This window comes from Alosa alosa, chromosome 7 (assembly GCF_017589495.1).
Source record: "Alosa alosa isolate M-15738 ecotype Scorff River chromosome 7, AALO_Geno_1.1, whole genome shotgun sequence".
Taxonomy (NCBI): domain Eukaryota; kingdom Metazoa; phylum Chordata; class Actinopteri; order Clupeiformes; family Clupeidae; genus Alosa; species Alosa alosa.
The window spans coordinates 5,408,143-5,429,745 of NC_063195.1; the positions used below are offsets into that span (position 1 = coordinate 5,408,143).

General features: G+C 42.0%; 1 protein-coding gene across 2 annotated transcripts; it reads left to right on the plus strand.

The window, feature by feature from the left end:
• The first annotated feature begins 1,789 nt into the window (after positions 1-1,789).
• Positions 1,790-11,154, plus strand: LOC125297336 (gastrula zinc finger protein XlCGF57.1-like). 2 transcript variants are annotated; one of them, XM_048247648.1, is made up of 4 exons: positions 1,790-1,883; positions 2,207-2,511; positions 6,515-7,752; positions 10,894-11,154. In XM_048247648.1, the coding sequence occupies exons 2-3, from the start codon at positions 2,238-2,240 to the stop codon at positions 7,717-7,719; spliced, it is 1,479 nt and encodes a 492-aa protein (XP_048103605.1). In that variant the 5' UTR covers positions 1,790-1,883; positions 2,207-2,237; the 3' UTR covers positions 7,720-7,752; positions 10,894-11,154. The 2 variants fall into 2 exon arrangements, with proteins under 2 accessions (XP_048103605.1, XP_048103606.1); XM_048247649.1 differs by lacking the exon at positions 1,790-1,883 and adding an exon at positions 2,058-2,085.
• Positions 11,155-21,603: the final 10,449 nt, after the last annotated feature.

The following is a 21,603-nucleotide window of genomic DNA, read 5'->3' on the forward strand; positions in this document are numbered from 1 at the left end:
AATTTGTTATTTGTTGTCTTCCTTGTCAACATACAATAAATGACAGACATGTTTTAACACCACACCGTACTCACTCCATCTTTACCATGTAGGCTACCTGTATGCCAGATCCTTAATCTGGTCAATAACAACAGGAGCAGTTCCTCCTGTCCCGTCTTCAATGACCTGCTAGATATGAAGAGTATAGTTGCAAAACAGATGTCTCCATTTTTAAAAAAATATTAATATATTATGTTTTTGTGCATTTCAAGCATCATCAAAAGCCTACATTTGCAGTTGTGTTTTGATAAAAAATGAAATACGATTGACAATATGACTGACATTGAAACATGAAAATATGAAGATGACCATGCGTATAGTTTGAAAATCAGTGACAGATGATGGGGTGGAATCGGGATGAGAGGGGGGTGAGCACCTGGACCCCTGTGTAGTAAAGACCCAATGCCAATGTATTCTTGAAGAGACACTTGATCGCTTGATGGTGTTTTATGCCCCCGACGTTGTCTTCCAGGCAGCGCTGCCACCGTCGACTTAAAGGCACCTTATCCTAAACCTAACCCTAACCTTAACCCATGCCTATAACCATAGCGCCTTCCAGGCAGCGCTGCCTTGAAGACAGCTTTGGGGACATAAAACACCAAGAAACCACTTGATCAGTGTCCATTGTGTCTGAACTATTCTTGAAGAGACAGTTGATCAGTGTCCATTTTAAATGTATTACATTCAATTAACTCCTATAGAGTAACAGCTGCTAGTCTCCTTTCAGTGCACGTTCTGTTATTTATTGACCACCAGAAGGCGCCAATGCTACACTGAGAGCTCAGACTAAATAGTTTGGATGGGAAAGCAAGGTGATGTTATCACACATGTGGCCTTGCAGCCATTAAAATGTACAAATCAGATGTATGCAAAGATGAGACTGAAATAAAATATTGAATTACATTTCTTAAAAAATGAAGCATAACATGTGTATCAGAGCAGCTGAGTACTGAGCACCATTTTGAGTTGTTTTGTATAAGCCTCTAACTGTCAAACATGTTACACATTATATAAGGTATAAGCCTATAATGGTCATACATATTGCACATTATATGGTATAAGCCTCTAATGGTCATAGGCTACATATTACACAGTTGGGAGGATTAGAACAAGCGCATACTGTATTGTTATCCACTAACTGTTATCATTCATGTCATAAACTGATAAACTATTCCCACGTCTTTTGCCATTCATTGCAAATTAATAAGGGGTTAGCCTACATTTGGAAATGTGTGCAAAAGGATGTGTGTGTGGGGGGGGGGGGCATATGGAAACAGGACATAGGCATCTTTTGAATTTTAAAGCATATTAATAAACAGGACATACGCTAATAGGCGACACATAGGTCTATATATGAGGAGTTTGGTTAAAAAAAAAAAATGCTATATCTCCATTTTTAAAAACATTAAAAAGTCATGTTATTTCAAGGAGCGCGAGAGCGAGTTCTATGTTCATGCAATTGTACTCCAGTCCAGACGGTGGCCATAGGCATCTTTTGAATTTTAAAGAATATTAATAAACAGGACATACGCTAATAGGCGACACATAGGTCTATATATGAGGAGTTTGGTTAAAAAAAAAAATGCTATATCTCCATTTTTAAAAACATTAAAAAGTCATGTTATTTCAAGGAGCGCGAGAGCGAGTTCTATGTTCATGCAATTGTACTCCAGTCCAGACGGTGGCATACGCTAATCATGTTAGTTTCCCATCCACCATAAAATTGTACCGAAGTAGATTTGGACATCCATCAGAAAAAAAGTTTGTTTTGAATATGCGAGAGAAACATCCCTTGAAGTAACCTCGAAAGAGCATATTTTTGACAAGTAGAACATCTATTTGAGGTATGTTTAGGTTGTAAAGTCGTTACTCATTTGCCTTCCAACTGCAGCACTTGCATGGCACGTAGGCTATCTGTCTAGTGAAAGACAGGAAACCTCTAACGTTTTACTCGTGGATTATTGCTGTATCTAGCAATGTATGTTAATGTTGCATTCTGTGATTTGAAGTGTCGCCTATTTCAATAGAGGCACGCAAATCGAAATGGTAGACTATTAGAAGTGGTCGTTTTCTCTCCTCGCTATGTTTTGTTTGTTTTAGATTGAGAAAGAAATGAGAGCTTTAAATACTTTAACCTAGCTTTCCTCTTGTTACCCTTTGATTGTAGGCTCAAGGGAGCTCTGGATTCCGCCGCTAATATGAGTTTTGGACTGTCGGTGACCTCTGACGGTAATGAAGCGTTGCAGGTACTTGAAGTACTAATAAAAGAAGAGGACATAGACGAAGATGATGAATATGGTCACATCACTTGTCAAGATGACGAGGAGAAGCCCTCAGTAGAGCTGCTCTATAAAATGGAAACGGACTTCACGGAGTCACAAAGCTCTAATCATGAAATACAAACAGTGGTGGTTAATGTGAAAAATGAAGAGGATGAGCAACAAGATGAAGACGTTGATTTTCCTCTGGGAAGTAAGTAACATCACTTTTTTAGTGTGCTTCATATATCTCCTTCAGCGTACTGGTCATATAAAGTTTTTAAAAGTCAACCATCTTTAAAAAAAAACAAAAAAAAACAGGATATTATTTGGTAGAAAACATTTTCTTTCTTTAAATTAATTATCAAACGTTTAAAAATGTACAACACACAATAACTTGCACATCAATCAGTTGGACTCTCACACACCAACACCCTGGCCCTTTTAAAAAGCACCAAAAGGGGTGTGGCCCAATTAACTCATTAACAATGAATTACCCACACCCGCAGACAGTTATTCAGCAAACATGCTGACAGGAATATGTGCAAAAAGTGCAGTGAATTAAAAACAGTGTCCTAAAACAGGGAAGATGTAGTCAGCATCTTCACAAATAGCCTATATATTTTTTCCTCTAGGATATTCTTGAACAACCAACATATGAATTTGTCCAATAGCCTACCCTGGCTAACGTCAGACCTCATCTCGCACGTTCATTTTCTCGTATTTGAAACGTGTTTTACAAATGCCCAGAGCCGTTTATTGGGCACTACGAATGTCTATCAAATGAGTCTGTACGTAGCTCATAACCGTTTCGGTGTGTCGTCATAGTTTTGCTCCCCCCTCCGTTCTGTGATTGGTTCCTTTGTTGAGGTGAAAACGAAGTTCATGGAATCCAGGCTGCTTAGCAGCATGAATAAAATTGTGCGCAAGGCAGCATGGGAAAGCCCAGGCTACATTTTCTGACCATTAACTAATAAACGAAAATCTATCTGGAGCCGCAAAAAAACATCTGATCCCTTCACATGATTTAACTATTATTCATATTCATATTCTTTAATGCCCTTGCACTGCTAACATCCAAAACTGCACAATATATTTATTTGTTTATATTCCATAACCTGCTCATAAACCTGTGCAATACATATATATATATAGCCTATTAGATGTATGTATTCTTTCACACAAACTTACGCCACAGACCACGTGGGGGTGCAAACAATATCGGATTTTTGGTTTATTTGACCATCAGTTAACTTCAAAACATGCACTTTACTATGGATAGACAATAGCAATACATCATAAGAGTGATTAACGGCAAAAAATCTAGACTGGAGTAACTCAAAATTTGACACCTCGGATATGTTTAGTGTTCTAAAGATGTCATCTGGAAAACCGGTATTTATCTAACTATAATCTCTATTGCCTACATCAGGGGTCGGGTAACACGCGTGGCACGCAGCGTGCCCGCGGGTAACTTGCCAGCGGAATAAACACTGACACGCTGGCACCTTAGTATTATTACGATACTCACTTTATCTGTCCCGTTTAAAAAATAAAAGCATCTGCCTCTTTGTCTGTGAGCGTTTGACTGCCGGCACTAGGACCCGGAGGACACCACTGCGTGGATTTGCGTTAAATTGCAGGCTCGCGAATTTCAGATCAAAGTGTGTGACGTGACCTAAGCGCCCTGTCCGCTGTCTTCGTGCTGACTGAATGACAGAGCATGATATTGTGAACAATGGCAACGCCGGCTGCTGAAAAGGCTAAAACTAGGCCATTCCAGTCCTGTTGGACACAAGAGTTTGGTTTTGTATTTGTGAAGGACCGTGCTGTGTGCACTTTATGCTGTAAAAATGTTGTGTGCAGAACTTCAAGTGTTAAGCATCATTTTGAGACGAAGCACGAGAAGACCTTCAAAGATCAAGCAGACAAAGTAGAGTCAATTAAACGTGCTGTGTCCAGATATAGAAAACAAGCTAGCTCCTTCAAGGTTTTTACCACTGCTAAAAATCACGGGACAGAAGCAAGCTATCGCATTGCGCATTGCATTGCAAAGCATGGGAAGCCGTTCTTACGGATGGCTTAATTTATTAAGGAGGCTTTTCTCAGTTGCTCAGATGTTCTTTTGAAAGCTTGCCAAATAAAGAAACCATCAAGTCACGAATAAAGGACATTCCCACGCCAGCTAGAAGTGTTCAGCGGCGCATTGATGAAATGGCTGAAAATGTCAGAGCTCAGCAAACAGCTGGATTAAAAGATGCTGCGGTATTTAGCATTGCACTTGATGAAAGCGTGGATGTGAATGACATCCCGCGCTTGGCAGTCATGGCAAGGTACTGTGATTCAACTGTCAGAGAGGAACTATGCTGCGTGAAGCCAATGCCTGACACTACAAAAAGGTGAAGACGTGGCCAAGGCATTAATTGAACATTTTGAAGAACGAGGGATTAACATCAGAAAAGTGTTTGCAGTGACCACAGACGGCGCCCCGCTATGGTTGGGAGACACAAGGGAGCTGTCAAACTGATTGAAGAAAAAGTCGGCCACCCCATCATGAAACTCCACTGCATAATACATCAGGAAAATCTGTGCGCAAAAATGTCAAATTCGGATCTCAATGAAGTTATGGCCTTGGTGACAAAGATTATTAACTTCATAGTGAAGCGATCTGCACTGACGCACCGGCAGTTTCAGTCCCTGCTCGAGGAGCTGGACAGCGAATATACAGATCTGCCTCTCCACTCAGCAGTGAGATGGCTGAGTTGCGGAAAAGTTCTGGAGCGATTTGTCAGCTGCTTTGATGCTATCAAGGCCTTTCTGAATGAAAAGGGCCAAAAATATCCAGAACTGGAGGACGAGAAGTGGATTGTGAAACTTATGTTTCTGGCGGACATTACGGGACATCTGAACGTGCTCAATCTCAGACTGCAAGGTGCAGGACAAACTGTTTTGGACATGTATGAGACATGGACGGCTTTTGTCGGTAAGCTGGCAGTATTCTCAGATGACATTTCCACCTCCACGCCCGCTACTTCCGACACCTGAGAGAGCTGTCCTCCCTGCGCAACATCAGCACCGCTGAAATAACCACGCATACATCGCGTGCTGGAGGCGGAGTTCACCATGCGATTTGTGGATTTTAAAATGTACGGACCAATGTTCTCTATCTTGATTAAGCCCGACAGCTTTGATAGACTTGATTTGGATGCCACTCTGATCGACTGGATGGATACAGAGGACATGGAAATGCAGCTGATTGAGCTGAAGAGCTCAACACTGTGGGTGACCAAGTTTGCAGAGCTCAGAAAACAGTTGGAAGCCACACCAGTGAAAGATCACGGAGCCCACATCCTCACCTGCTGGGCATCTACACCTGAGAAATTCAGCTGTCTCAGGGGCATTGCACTGGCGCTGCTGTCAGTCTTCGGGTCAACATATCTCTGTGAGCAGGTGTTCTCACACATGAAACATGTGCTCAGCCCCACCCGCAGTCGGTTAACAACGGAGCACTCTGAGGCCTGTTTGCAACTCAAAGTAACTAACTACAAGCCCCAGATCACAGAGCTAAGTCAAGCAAAGCAGGGCCAGGGATCACACTGACTGTCTGGTAGGCAACTGATAATTTGATGTTGCCTCAGCCTACACTAGTTTTAGTTTAAATGTGTAGGCTAGCTGTTTTTCAGTCTTTGAAATGTTGATGTGGCTATTTTGTTAAGAATACAGATACTGTTATTGTTGAGAATAAAATTCCAGGTATATTGGAAATGTTTTTGTATTTTGTGTCATAATTAACTTTGCGTTATCGTTGATAATGGCACACTAGATGAGATGAAAATTTCAAACTGGCACTCCATGTTACAAAGGTTGCCGACCCCTGGTCTACATAAATGCACTTTGGTATTTAATGCTTCTTTTGTACTTCTGGTTGGATGTCAACTGCATTTTATTGGCTCTGTACCTGTAGGCCTACTTTGCTAAATGACAATAAAGTTGAATCTAATCTAATCTATTGTTATAGGTTATAGTGAGTGTTCTAGTCGACACACACACACACACACACACACAATGTCTGTCTGTCATTCTAAGTCTCTATGGTAACTCTTCCAGGTGTATCAGAACACCCAGACTGCCTGCAACAGAAGATCCACGGACAGAATGATCATCTCAACCTGCGACTCCCTCATTCTAATTCTCTGTCTCTATGGTAACTCTTACAGGTGCATCAGAATATCCACATGGAACACAACAGAAGATCCATGGACAGAATGATCATCTCAACCTGCGACTCCAAGGAAGGATGCACCACTGCACCGTCTGCAGGAAGAGTTTCACAGCCCTGAAAGAACTCAAGAAACACCAGAAAACACACTCACTCAGCATGAATGAACAGCAGAACCCTGGCAAAGAGCCTCATAAATGCACTCAGTGTGGAAAAGAATTCACTTACATATCTGCTCTTAAAACCCACATGCTAATTCACACTGGAGAGAAGCCACACAAATGTGACCATTGTGGAAAAGGCTTTTCACACATTTCCAATTTTAAATCCCACATGCGAATACACACGGGAGAGAAGCCTCACACGTGTGCCCAGTGTGGCAAAGCCTTCTCACAAATGTCGAATCTGAACACCCACATGAACACGCACACCGGAGAGAAGCCGCACAAGTGTATTCGGTGCGAGCGCGCGTTCTCGCACGGCTCCACCCTCGCCACTCACATGCTGACGCACACGGGGGAGAGGCCGCTCCAGTGCGCCCAGTGCGGCAAGGCGTTTGCGCAGATCGCGAATCTCTCTGCGCACATGCTGACGCACACCGGCGAGAAGCCCTACGAATGCGGCCAGTGCGGTAGATCTTTCTCGCACGCGTCGAACCTCAGGTCCCACATGCGGGTGCACACGGGAGAGAGGCCTCATAAATGTGACCGGTGCGGCAGAGCGTTTTCGCAAACCTCTAATCTTAAATCCCACATGTTAACACACACGGGAGAAAGGCCCTACGAATGTCTTCGGTGCTGCAAAGCGTTCGCTCACATTTCGACTTTTAAATCCCACATGCTTCTTCACACCGGAGAGAAGCCTCATCAATGTGACCAGTGCGGGAAAGGTTTTGCACAAATTGCACATTTAAATTCCCATATGCTAACACACACTGGAGAGAAGCGTCATATATGCGATCAGTGTGGCAAGGCGTTTGCTCACTCTTCAGCTCTGAAATGCCATATACTAACACACACTGGAGAGAGGCCTCATAAATGTGTCCAGTGTGGAAAAGCATTTGTCCTCCTCTCTCAGCTTAAAACTCATATGCTGACTCACACTGGAGAGAAGCCTCATACATGTGTCCAGTGTGGAAAAGCTTTTTCACTAATATGTAGTCTTAAACGCCATATGCTAGTACACGCTGGAGAAGCCTCATAAATGTGTCCAGTGTGGAAAAGCTTTATTCAATTATTATGACCGCCAAGAGCTTAAGCCGGGCGGTCATATAGGTTTAGTCAGATTTTTTTTTTTTTTTTTTTTTTTTTTTTTTTTAGCATGTCCAAATTTCCGTCAATGATTCCCGGGACACTGAAAGACCGGGTAGACAAAACTTGGTGGGCATGTAACCCCATATGGATAGCATGGAACCATCGTTTTTCGTTTTGATCTGTAGCCCCCACGCTGGACTGCACCCCCCGAAAGGAGGGTAGGGCAGACACAGTTTTCTGTGAATATCTCGAGAACCGTAAGGTTTAGGAGGACCACCTTTTTTTGTATGTTGATCTCAAGGGGCCATGTCAACCCATTCCATAACCACTAATTTCATGTATAGCCCACCTAGTTAAACACAAAAAGTAAAAATGAGGTGTTGTAATTGTAGGTATCTGTGACCTAACATAGTCAAAACTGCACGAAATTGGAAGTGTAGGATCATTTTGACACCTTATGAATGCACGCCAAGTTTCGTGGAATTTTGTTCATGGGGGCCACACAATAAATGAATTTCTGTTATATTACACCAACTGGCCTGTAGGGGGGCGGGCACAGTTTTCTGTGAATATCTCGAGAACCGTGGGGCCTAGGAGGTCCACCTTTTTTTATGTATGTTGTTCTTATAGGGGCATGTCAACCCATCCCATTACCACTTATTTCATGTATAGCCACCTAGTTAAAAATTAAAAAGCAAAAAATTAGGTGTTTTCATCACAATATCTCAGGTCAAAACTGCACGAAATTAAAAGTGTAGGATCATTATGACACCCTCCGAATGCATGCCAAGTTTTGTGTACTTTCGCTCATGGGGGCCTTACAATAAAATAATTTATGTGTACATTTAGTGACGCATACACCAACAAGGATTCCCCGACACTGAAAGACCGGGTACACAAAACTTGGTGGGCATGTACCCCCACATGGATAGCATGGAACCGCTATTCTTCGTTTTGATCTGTAGCCCCCCCCGCTGGACTGGACCCCCGAAAGGAGGGTAGGGCAGACACAGTTCTCTGTGAATCTTTTATGGTATGTTGGTCTCAAGAGCCCACATCAACCTGGCTCATAATCACTCATTTGTGATTTGCCCCGGTAAAAAATTAAAATCAGTAGGATTAAAAAAGAAAGCCAAAATAAATATTCATCATCATCATCATGGCTGCATTTTCAGTATTGGCGAGAAGTAGTCGTATGTCCACTAGATGGCGATCGTTGCAGTGAGACGTAATTTTGTTGGAAGTTAAAAGTGGGTTGAAAAAACAATGGACGCTTCATACAAGGACTGTAATTTACCGCAGCGAACATCTAATAAGGATAGGACGATGTTCACATGAAGTGTAATTCCCATTTCTTCTTGAAGCCGAAATAAATCTGAGGATGTTTATCGGACATGCTTGGTTTTTACTGCAGGTACGTTAATCTTGTAATATCAATAAGGACCTAGGTAATGTTACCGTTAGCGTTGGTTGAGTGATGGAGGCATTTGATTTATTGCATTTGTAGAAAACTATAAATGCGGTTATACCAAGCAAATGTATAGCAGCACTGTTTGTATCTTTCGACTGTCATTTATTGCACGTGCTACAAAATCATTCTGTGCAATGGAAGATTTACCAACGTTACACTACACCGGTCTGATACAGTTTTGCCTATACATGCGTGAGACTGAGACGCCTGTTTATTTTGTTTTAAGTGCGTGCAGGGTGTGAGAGGGGAATCGATGTGCTTTGATTACAGCTTGGTAGTTGTAGTCGGTGAAATTAAAAAGCACGTGTGTGTGAAGTATCCAAACAATGACACCTTCATTTCATTACGGCTGCTTTAGCAAAACACCTTAAGCTACTGTGTAGTGGGTCCCATTTAGAAGTGGCTACTTCATTCGCGCTTTCCTTGACTCATGGAGCTGCGTGAATGTTATTACAACTTTTCGCCACGATATGACAGTTTAAGTCCGCTTGATACTGTAAGGCGTAAGCCATTGGAGATTTTATTTGTGTCGCCAGCATAGCCTATTGACAATTTATGTTGTAAATAGGCCTACCTTATAATCCTACCTGTAGCTTAGGGAAGCTAACAGCTTTCTATTAGGATCTAGTTTGTTAGTTACCGTTTTGTCATAGCTCCCTGATGCATTTTTGCATTTAGAATAGCCAGAGCGTGTATATCTCAATCGGAAAATTAAACAATATCGGGTGCCTATGGACTAGGCTGGGTGAACCCAGCCTGATCTGCCCGCTATTTATTTTTTGATTTCTTAAAAGATTGAGCTTGGTCTGATGAAAGCCAGACTAGCCATGGACCTCAGTTAAACAATGCAAGGGAACATGAATCAGCCTATATTTGCACTAACAATAACGGACAAAAGCTCTTCAACTTTGGCCCGTTAAAATGTGTATGAACAGTCTAGCGACGCATTTCATCAAGGCCCATTTGGACATGTCAGTTATTTGCACCACTGGTTAGATGTAAAACAGCATTTCGTTTCAGACTAGGCTACTGTTACTTAATTTGTGCATTAACAATAACGTTTCAGACTACTGTTACTTAATTTGTGCATTGACAATAAAGTATTACATGAACTAAAGATGACTAAAATCTTATGTAGAAGAAGAAACATTCACAAAAAATCCATCCATCCAAAAATGACCTTTGTTTTTGATAGCTGTTGAAAACGGCATGGAACTGACAGAGATGTTTTTGTTTAAAAATACATAATAAATAAATAAATAAATAAATAAATAACATTATGCTGATACCTTTTGCTTTTCCCAAATACAATGTAGCCTACAGGTGTAAGTGACCTTTCATCAATCCAGTTGCAATGGATGAACTGTGATGAACTGCTCTACTTGTGATTGTTTAGAGATTTTAAAGGTTTTATAACAATGCTACATCTTCTTTGGCTATTCTACAATCTATTCTCCTTTTCAGCACCAGTAGGCTACTTTCTGTGCAGCCGCACACACACACTCAGGCATGCCAAACAAGCATACACAAAAGTTTCAAGAGTGGGGGATGGAGTAAAATATGGAGACAAATTGAAGTGTGCTTTATTTTCGCGGAACGGATGTACAGGACTGAGCGGCGGTCATATTTTGTACCGCTATGCGGTACATCTAGTTCAAAAATATGGTAAATATAGATAAAAAATAAATATAAAAAAGCCACACTGCAAAAACTACTTATCACATACCAAACCAAGTTTTGCAACTAACCAAGTGTTATTAATCTTATATTGAGATAAAAACAAAAATCTAGTTGGTTTTGTTTTTAGTATATTTCTTTTATAGATTTACCTTGCGCTTTCTCCTAATAGAATAGGATAAGTGTCTTACTTACTTTAGGACCTAAATGTGAAAATAAATTAGCAAAAAGAAATGATTTTGGAGTGCGACCATTTTTTGATTTTCTATACAGGACATCTCATCATGAAAACAAGCAAATTTGGTTGCCAGTGTGTTAAGCAAATTCCTACATGAACAGCAACGTCTTACACGCGATCAGACCTGCTGAGTGCACACACACACACACACTCACACTCGTGTTGAGTGAGCCAGACTACAACACACACACACACACACACACACACACATGTTGAGTGAGCCAGACTACAACACACACATAGAGACACACACACACACACACACACACTTGTTGAGTGAGCCAGACTACAGTGGTGGAGATCAGCAGCAAAAATGTGTTCAACTTTACAAAACAGTATAGAAGTAAACCCCCTCTCCTTGCCCCTCTCGTTCTCCCTTCCTCTCACTCTCCCTCCCTCTCCCTTGCGACTCGGCCAACATAATCCAAATAAAACATTCACAATCGTGAAAGCAAGGACGCATAGAAGACAACTAGCTAAATTACTATTAAATCCGCTTAGCATCATTAGCATGCTGCACATATTTGTTTAAAACCCTTGCATTCATCTCAATACAGGGTTCCCAAGGCTCATGGAATTTATGGAATATCATGGAATTTTGGAAAGTCTATTCCAGACATGGAAAGTCAGGGAATTTGATCATTTTTGGGGCAAAGTCATGGAATATTAGGGAATTTTGTTGTAGCAGTTTAAAATTACTTGCCGAAATACAGTACATGAATAGAAATATTTCCACGCAGAACTTTGTTTGTGCAGGTAATTTGCTTTACTGCTTCCTTGACTATCCCAACTTTGTTTATTCAGTGCCCATTTATTCATCCCTCACTCTAAAAAGTAAGATATTCTTGAATGCTATACGTTAGTAAATAGTATAGTAAGTCATGGAAATTAATTAGTCAGGGAAGTCATGGAATTTTACATTTGACCTAGAGTGGGAACCCTGTCAATACCAGTGTTTTCCAAAAGGGCCTGTCCCAAGGAGAACAAGTATTACCTTGAAACTTAAACACACATGGGGAAACTGAACAGTCCAATCAGTAGACTATGATAAGCTAGCCAACTATGCTACTTTGTTTACAATATTTCCAGGTTTCAACCAGACAGCTGAATTTAAGAGGTAGAGATGCAATAGAAATAGTAGGCCTATAATCTGCATAAAGTGTGCTTTCATAAATATCAGACATTCAGTATTCTCTCTTTTTATATCAGGATTATATATATATATATATATATATATATTGTAATCCTCTGGTGTTCTAAGGTAGGCCATTGGGCCACATTTCGCGGAAACATGAGTGTGCTACGGATAGCAAAGAAAAATGTGAGCAATTTGGCCCCCCAAATACCACTAGGTTCTGGCCAAGGACCCCCTTGATGTTTTATTAATTAAACCCATCGACAATACTACGGCAAATGTAGAAATACATTAAGCTAATCCTAATAATTATTTTAGCTACAACCACATCGCGATGGAGCATACAGTGTGTAAAAATGTTATTTGGGGCTTTCTGCTATATGAGATCCATCACTCTACTATTATTCTAAGTATATATACTCTTTTGATCCTGTGAGGGTAATTTGGGTCTCTGCATTTATCCCAATCCGTGAATTAGTGAAACACACACAGCACACAGTGAGGTGAAGCACACTAATCCCGGCACAGTGAGCTGCCTGCATCAACAGCGGCGCTCGGGGAGCAGTGAGGGGTTAGGTGCCTTGCTCAAGGGCACTTCAGCCATTCCTACTGGTCGGGGTTCGAACCGGCAACCCTCCAGTTACAAGTCCGAAGTGCTAACCAGTAGGCCACGGCTGCCCAGTCATTATTATGGGAAATATGTTCAGATATGAGTCATATTATTATAATGGAATTGTATAACAACCCTTATATAGTATATTTTAAATGTCGAGTGAACTGCCACCTGGCCAGGGATGCCGGAGAACAGCCATCTGAGCGGGCGGCCGGAGTGAGCGAAATGCCGAGTGAACAGCCTCCTGAGCCAGGAGCAGCCGAGTGAACTGCCACCCTGAGCCGGTGTGATGCCGAAAGTGCACAGCCACCCTGAAGCTGAGGAGCCGCCGGTGTGCACAGCCACCTGAGGCGGAGGGAGGCCGCCGAGTGCACAACCACCTGAGCCGAGGAGCGGCCGGTAGACAGCCCTCTGAACGAGGAGCCGCCGAGGGACAGCCCCTCTGAGCGAGGAGCGGCTTATGTGTATTGATGTTGCAAGCTGCCTCTCAAAAATGTATTTTATTTTTGCTCTGAGCGAGGAGCGCCGAGTGCACAGCCACCTGAGCGAGGAGCGGCCGAGTGAACTGCCACCTGAGCGAGGAGCGGCCGAGTGAACTGCCACCTGAGCGAGGAGCGCCGAGTGCACAGCCACCTGAGCGAGGAGCGGCCGAGTGAACTGCCACCTGAGCGAGGAGCGCCGAGTGCACAGCCACCTGAGCGAGGAGCGCCGAGTGCACAGCCACCTGAGCGAGGAGCGCCGAGTGCACAGCCACCTGAGCGAGGAGCGCCGAGTGCACAGCCACCTGAGCGAGGAGCGCCGAGTGCACAGCCACCTGAGCGAGGAGCGGCCGAGTGAACTGCCACCTGAGCGAGGAGCGCCGAGTGCACAGCCACCTGAGCGAGGAGCGCCGAGTGCACAGCCACCTGAGCGAGGAGCGCCGAGTGCACAGCCACCTGAGCGAGGAGCGCCGAGTGCACAGCCACCTGAGCGAGGAGCGCCGAGTGCACAGCCACCTGAGCGAGGAGCGGCGGATTTAGGCAATTATTCCCACTGATCCCTTTAGTTTTAGGCTTATGTGTATTGATGTTGCCAAGCTTGCATTATCTTTGACAATAAATGTCCTATGAGTACCATTGCCGTTGCTCTTAGTTCTTTGGAATTTAAGTTTTCTAAGGTGACAATTCGGCTTGTAGATTATTTCTCCCTCTTTTAAATTGGAGCGAAATGGAGAGATTTCACTGGAGCCGGAGGATTTTGAAGTGGAGCTGGAGCTAAATTGAGCGAGCCTGACGGAATTTGAGCGAGGAGCCGCCGAAGAACTGCCACCTGAGCCGGTGGAGCCGCCGAAAGAACAGCCATCTGAGCCGCAGGAGCGGCCGAAAGTGAACGAAATGCCGAAAGAACAGCCTCCTGAGCGAGGAGCAGCCGAGTGAACTGCCACCTGAGCGAGGAGCGGCCGAGTGCACAGCCACCTGAGCGAGGAGCGGCCGAGTGCACAGCCACCTGAGCGGAGGAGCGGCCGAGTGCACAACCACCTGAGCGAGGAGCGGCCGAGTGGACAGCCCTCTGAACGAGGAGCGGCCGAGTGGACAGCCCTCTGAACGAGGAGCGGGATATACACTCTAAAAAATGTTGGGTTAAAATTAACCCAAATATAACCCAGCCGCTGGTTAACTATTGGACCAACATCACATTGAGTTATCCTAACCCAATGGTCTGGGTACATTATTAAACCCAGCAGATTGGGTATGATTCTAACCCAAAACACTGGGTTATATCAACACAACGTTAGTTAAATTGGCACAATAGACTGGGTAAAGGTAACCAATGTGCTGGGTTATAACTATAAATGTTGAGTAAAATTCACACAGTATATTGTGTATAGATTCAACCCAAACCACTGGGTTAAAATAACCATTTGGGTTGCATTGAGAGAAAATGGGCAACAAATACCCATGCAATGAAATAAAACAGTTCGACATAATTATTTATTTGACAGTTTACTTTATTTTTGAATGGATAGCCTACTCTAAAAGCAGCATCAGCATGTGATAAGTTACTTCCATGAAGACAGCTAGATTCCACGGTCCATTTGGGGGTCAGCCCTGTCAATCAAAGAAAGAAAAAGAGTGAATTAATCACTGCTATTGACAGAACTTTAGATCAAGACTTTCACGAACCATGATCAGTGAATGATGTTGACAAACATTAAAAATTCGGAGACAAAATATTAGCGCAACACACTCGGAAACCATGACCACCTCATAGAGTTGTTTAACAGCAGACTGACAAACAGTTCAGTAATATTAACGTTAGTGGCAGTGATAGTTCTACCGTTAGCTAGCTCATGTTAACACATTCAGTTAGTTAAATTCAAGTTGTCTGTAACGTTAATGTTACCACCAAAAACCACCCAGTAAGTTACATGGCTATAATATGAAGCTACCCTGAATGAATTAATATGTTGTTTGGCATGATTACCGTACGTAAAGAGACTACTTCGACTGTATACATTAGCTGACACAAATGCTGCACTAAGCATTTGTTAGAGCTAGAAGCTAGCATACGAACCGTCTGCTAACGTTAACCTAGCCAGCTGTTGGTATGCTAATTTTAGTTCTTTGTAAAAGTTTGTTTTGTTTCTGTTCAGCAGTTCATACCCAGTCAACACAGAACTATGTTTTTAAGAGTCTGTCTTTGTGTAGATTTAACATTAACATGAGCAGTAATTGTAAGACTGTAAATTAATGTTAGCTAACGTTAGCTGGCTTGAATGTCACAATTCTTAACCTACTTAGGCTGAACGAAATTGGCAGGCAGAATATCCATTCATATCACGAAGGTATCTCTGGGTGTAGGCTACTTTTAAAACTCCGCCTGAATAATAATAATAAAAAAGTTAAAAGCAGATACATACCTTCCAAAATCGCCTGATTTCCACTGCATGTTGAAAGCTGCTGGACTGCATGGAAGGTTGAAAGAATAACGATTTCCCCCGAACTCTCAAATAACTATGCAGCTGTGTTAAAGTTACCCTGGTGCTGAGTAGTGTGCTCACGTCAGGTGGGGGAGAGGAGGGGCGCTGTCCTAATCTATCAACCAGGGCGGAGCTCGGTAGGTGTGAGGGGGGCGGGAGATGTTTGCCCCCTCACTGATTGTTGCAGTAACCCGCGACTGTCGCTGTTGGCTTGCACTAGCTGCATTTCACCAACCTTTCCATTCATGTAATCATGCAGTAGCCAACCAACCAAAATATTTTAATATATGTTTATTCCATGAAAAATAAAAAATAAAGCATTTGATCATAGCTCCCTATTCCGGTCAAACAAACAACAACTTTGCTCAACAACTTCAACTCATTTAGCATGTTAAAGGGACAACAACTATCCCATCCTTTTTAAAGAAAAGAAACGTAAATGAAAACAATATCCCATAGCCCTTACCTAACAGAAAATGAGCGACTGTGAACTCAAGAACGTTAAAAGTTGGCCCAGAATTTCAACAAAGGAAAAACAGACACGAGCTTTACAGGCCTAAAAGGACATGCACACTGCAAAAACATTTAATCTATTTTGAGTTTCAGCATTCTCTCCTTCATGTTTGCAAATCTGTCAATAACTTTATCCTTATTGACCTCAATGTCTCTCTCAAATACAGAGGAGCGCTAAGTCTGACAGCCGCGACTCACCCATGATGGAGCGCAAGAAGCTTTTAATGAGTTTCAGTCGGCTAAAACTTTCTCTGCCTTCGCGACTGCTAATTGGAATCGCCAAGTAAATACGATAAAGAGGAAAAGCCCGATCCATGTCAAGCTTATGGCGAGAAATGAGAGGATTCTGTGGGTGTTTAAATGCATGCACAGCTCACTGTACATTGCACAAAATGTAACAAATTCATTAACCACTTCACGGGCATTGATAGATCCTGTGAATAAAAGTCCGCAAGCGCCTAACTTTTCAGGCGATCAGGTAGAGTAAAATGTTTCGGGTTCAGAGCAGCAAATTTTCCAGCCATTCTCTTGAAATCTGCAAATCGATGTTCAAACTGAGAAACAAAGACGTCAAGTATGTAGTAAAACACATCGACTCTGAATCTGTCCCTGCTGTCTTCTAAAATCTCATCTGGCGTGTTCATCTGAACACAAACGCTTTTTCTTACTTAACTCTTCCCCTATCAAAATCGGTAGTTCCCTCACACAGTATAGCCAGCTCTCTGGCTGTGTTAAACAGGCAAAACTATGCCTAACCCAGCCTACATATATTTTATTGAACATTTAAGTAGTAAACAATTCAATGGATATGTGGTCAATAAACTGTATTTTAAAAAAAAAAAAAAAAAAACTAGTGGGGGGGGCTCCCCTAGCGGCGAGGCCCCGGGTTGTTCGCGCCGCAGCCCCCCCCAAATCTCCGCTACTGCTATCAACCCAACAAGCTGGGTTACAGAAAATAACCCAACATGAGTAAAAACCACCCCACACAATGACCCAACAGTTTCAACTCAGCGTTTGGGTTGAGAAAATAACCCAGAATTTTTTAGAGTGTACACACCGCTCAGCTCCGCTCACTAGTTCTGCAACAAACACAAAACATCCTGTCTTTCTTCAAGTTGCAGGCATGTGCTTTACTCCCTCTACTCTGAACACCAGACTACCTGTAGTCCCTTTTGGCAATAGACGTGTGAGATCTCACGTGACATTTCGGTGCTGAGGATAGGGCTGCTGTCTTGAAATTATTCCAAAGTTTTTATGTCTGTTATTAACTTATATTTGGCCAAACTACCTCAAGCAAAGTACACACGGTTTTCTGCAACAAATCTTCTGGTAGGGAGACAGTTTGGCGAGTGTTCTTAACAGTCTTCTGTGATAAACTCCAGGTTCGCTAACTAGGTTGTTCGTGCTTCATTTTATGTGGAGGGACGCTGAGCAAGCTACTGACAAGGTTTGGTGCTGTTTTGAACAATACTGGTTAAAAAAAGTACTATTTGGAAAGCGTTTGTCATACCGCCCCCTACTCCACTGTTTGCGATTTGGGGCTGTGGCATGCTGGGCCAAGCTCTAGTGGTTGATCGATAGAAAAATACTGTCTCCACGTTTTCGCTGGAATTACACTTTAAGTAATACATAAATAGCTAACAAAATGAGAAATTGATACAATGCTAAAGAACATACTGGCAGGTCACAGTAACACACCATGGAACACATGGTTTCATGTTCCCTTGGATTTTTGGCCTTATCCAGGACCTGCTCTAGCTATGGGAAGGAAATAAACATGTTTTGCATACTCCATTGATACAGTAATGCACGACTGTTACCTTTACCTGTTGTTTCTGTCTGTCCCGAAGCTCCTGTCCCCAGCATGCTCTGTTGGGCATTATTTTGTGGATACTTGTAAAGTCTCTCTGTGAGCAGAGATCTCTCACTAGAGGAAGTAGAACCATATGACATGATGTAAACAGCGTAAGGATAGGAGCAGGCTTCACTCAATGTGTCTACTTTTAAACTTTAAGAGTGCTGGCCTGGATAGTTAGAATACATAAAGTAAAGTAGGAGAGGCCGCACTATGCATATATTTGCAAATAAAAGTGCATGCATAGTGCGGCCTCTCCTACTTTATGTTATGATGTAAACAGCACCATACAGTCTAACATCAATCACAGCAGCTGATTCACTCTCCCGCTGCCTCTCACTCTGCTTCACTGCAGGCAGAGGGTGTAGCTATATCACCACTTATGCTTGTCACTCTCCTTCACTGCAGGCAGAGGATGTAGCTATATCACCACTTCTGAGGGAGGAGCTGCAGAAAATGTATAACGTGTGTAACACAACATTAACGATATGAACCTTAAGGACAAACCATAAGAAAACATACCCAACATGATCCTTCCATTCATGTCAAGGTGCATGGGCACATTTGCCTCAACAATCTGGCTGAATTGCCTTGTTTTTTGCAACATGGTGTGATGGTGTATATATTTTTCTGCAGATGGAGTTGTCATATTTTTAAGAAGTAATTATTTGCTACAGTAGCTCCACACACTGGCTGTTAATGCGACTTGCAAACTCAGGCACAAGCTCTATTCTTCTTAGGACATCCCTGTCATCCTTGCTGTTTGCTTGATGAAAGACATCACTTTACGCAAAATGATCTGAAGACCCTGTTATCGGGTGGCCTTCTTCATCAGCTGGCATCCTAGGGTACTTCAACCAAGGCATATTTATTTGAGCTTTGCCTTCTAAAGCCTTCTTGATATTTCCGCTTGTGGGATTTAGTAACGGCCTTCAGAGGGTTGGAACGACTCTGGAGCTCCTGCTTTAGCATGCAAAGCCAGTCCCCTCCGCATTTAACCCTTAAAGGTGTAGGTTTTTGAACGTTCTAAGTTCCGCAAGAATTGAAGGTTCTAAAATTCTATGTTGAATTCAATGAACTCAGATATTCTTTAGAACGTTCATTTTTCAACATTCCGTACTCCTTTAAGGGTTAATACAAGTTCAAAACGGAATACAGTAGATTTGTGTATTTGTTTGTGCATTCTGACCGTATGAGAGTTAAGCTTTGAAATAAGTGAACAGTGCAATCCACACTGGGCACATTTATGAGGCTTCTTAGCAGTTTGCACACGTCTGTGTTTTTATTAAATAACTTTTTTTGAAAAAGCTTTCCCACATTGGGCACATTTATGAGGCTTTTTAGCAGTGTGCACACGTCTGTGTTTTTATTAAATTACTTTTTTTGAAAAAGCTTTCCCACATTGGGCACATTTATGAGGCTTCTTAGCAGTGTGCACACGTCTGTGTTTTTATTAAATTACTTTTTTTGAAAAAGCTTTCCTACACTGGGCACATTTATGAGGCTTCGCTCCAGTGTGTACAAGCATGACTTTCAAGAGATTACATTTTTGAAAAAGCTTTTCCACACTGGGCACATTCATGAGGCTTCCCTTGAGAGTGTATCAACATACTGTATGGGATTTAAGATATGAAATCATAGATGACGTCAGATGACGTCTGTGTTGTGCACCTGTGTGGTTACTCACGGTAATTGGGTCACATGGTGTTGGTGGCGGCAAGAATCATAATATCACCTGCTCACTTGCTAAGTGTTTTGTGAATGAACAGAGGGGGGGTGATGGGGGAAGCCTTACTTTTTGCTGACCGCATTTGACATATTAAGCTGTTGAATGGAATTATTGCTGTTGTGGACTACATGAAACTTGTGGATTTTATTACTGGATTTATTGACGTTTGAATTGATAAACATTGAACTGTGTTGGATATTGTAAAGATGACGATTTTACTACAATAAAGGAAGTTAACTTTCTTGGAAGCTACTGGAAATTATTGGACAGCGCGTCAGGCAAGTTAGTCTCCCCTAAGCATATGGTAATTCAGCTCCCAACTTTGATATATTTATGAGGTTTAGTGTGACGATGGTAATTCAGCTCCCAACTTTGAGTAAAAGTTTTTCCACATTTCTCTTAATGAATATCTTGACAAGATGCAACAATTTCTTTTAATGGATACAAGATGCAACACACATTGTAAAACACTTTACACACTTATAAACATGTCCACTGTTTTCTGGAATTTATTTTTTTCACATTATGGTGATACTGAATTTCCAAATGTATGGACAAGCTAAATTTTACAGTTTATGAGTGTATATTATCTGACATTAGATATGATGTATTTTAGAAATGCATATGGGATTGGAAGCCGATAAAGGTAGCGAGACATCATAGTATTACAAGAAATGACTGAAGTTTCCACTCACTGTTAATTACATGTGCAGTACCCTAACACCAAGGTAATGATTTGTCCTTTTTTGGTCATTCAAACATGTAGACACATAATTACTAGGTTGTTGCCTTTTCTAACCAGTAGGTGGCAGTCCAGGATAAGAAATAGAGCGTTGAGAAGAAAAAGACATAATTGAACAGTAGGAAAAATCGGGGGAACAACACACTACGTCCACGACATTTTAAAGAATGGCAGTTTAAACGTTTTGCAAGTTAAAACGGTAGGTAGGCTTAGTCAGTAGGCCTACATCGATGTTTGGTGGCTATGTCTGTCATGGATTGACAGGCTAGACGTTTGCGAATAGACTAAAGCAACAAATGTTTATAGGTAACACAGTAGCCTACATCGATGTTTTGGTGGCTAGCTGGGTAGTTCTGTATTTCAGCAGAACTAACAAGCTAGAAGTTGGCATTTTATCTTAGGTAATGTCATGTATGAAAACTACATTGAAATGTAGATGCAATCCTGGCGACGGCGGCCATGTCATCCATGGTAGGAAACAGGAATTCCTTACCACAGAAATAGTAGATTGATGCTCCTGTCAACAGGATTAGTCTGGGCGTTCTTTAAACGTTTCATGCAGCCTTCACGTCTACCTCCTTTAATCATTAATAGCCAGACTGCACTGTGTCAAAATGTCACTATGAAAATGTAATTAATAAGCCTTTTTTTTAACGAGTTAATATTTCTGTGATCATTTAATCAAAATTAATGTGTTATTTTGACAGCTCTAGTTATTATACTACTGCAATACACCAATCTGTTACAGTGTTGCACTGAATGGAGAGATGGCCGTGGTGGTCAATGCATGCCATGTCCAACTACAGAAAAAGGAAGTTTCAAGAAAAAAAAAATCACATACTGTTTTGTTATTGCATAAAAAAACATTGAAACAAATAAAATGACAACAGGTTCATCACATC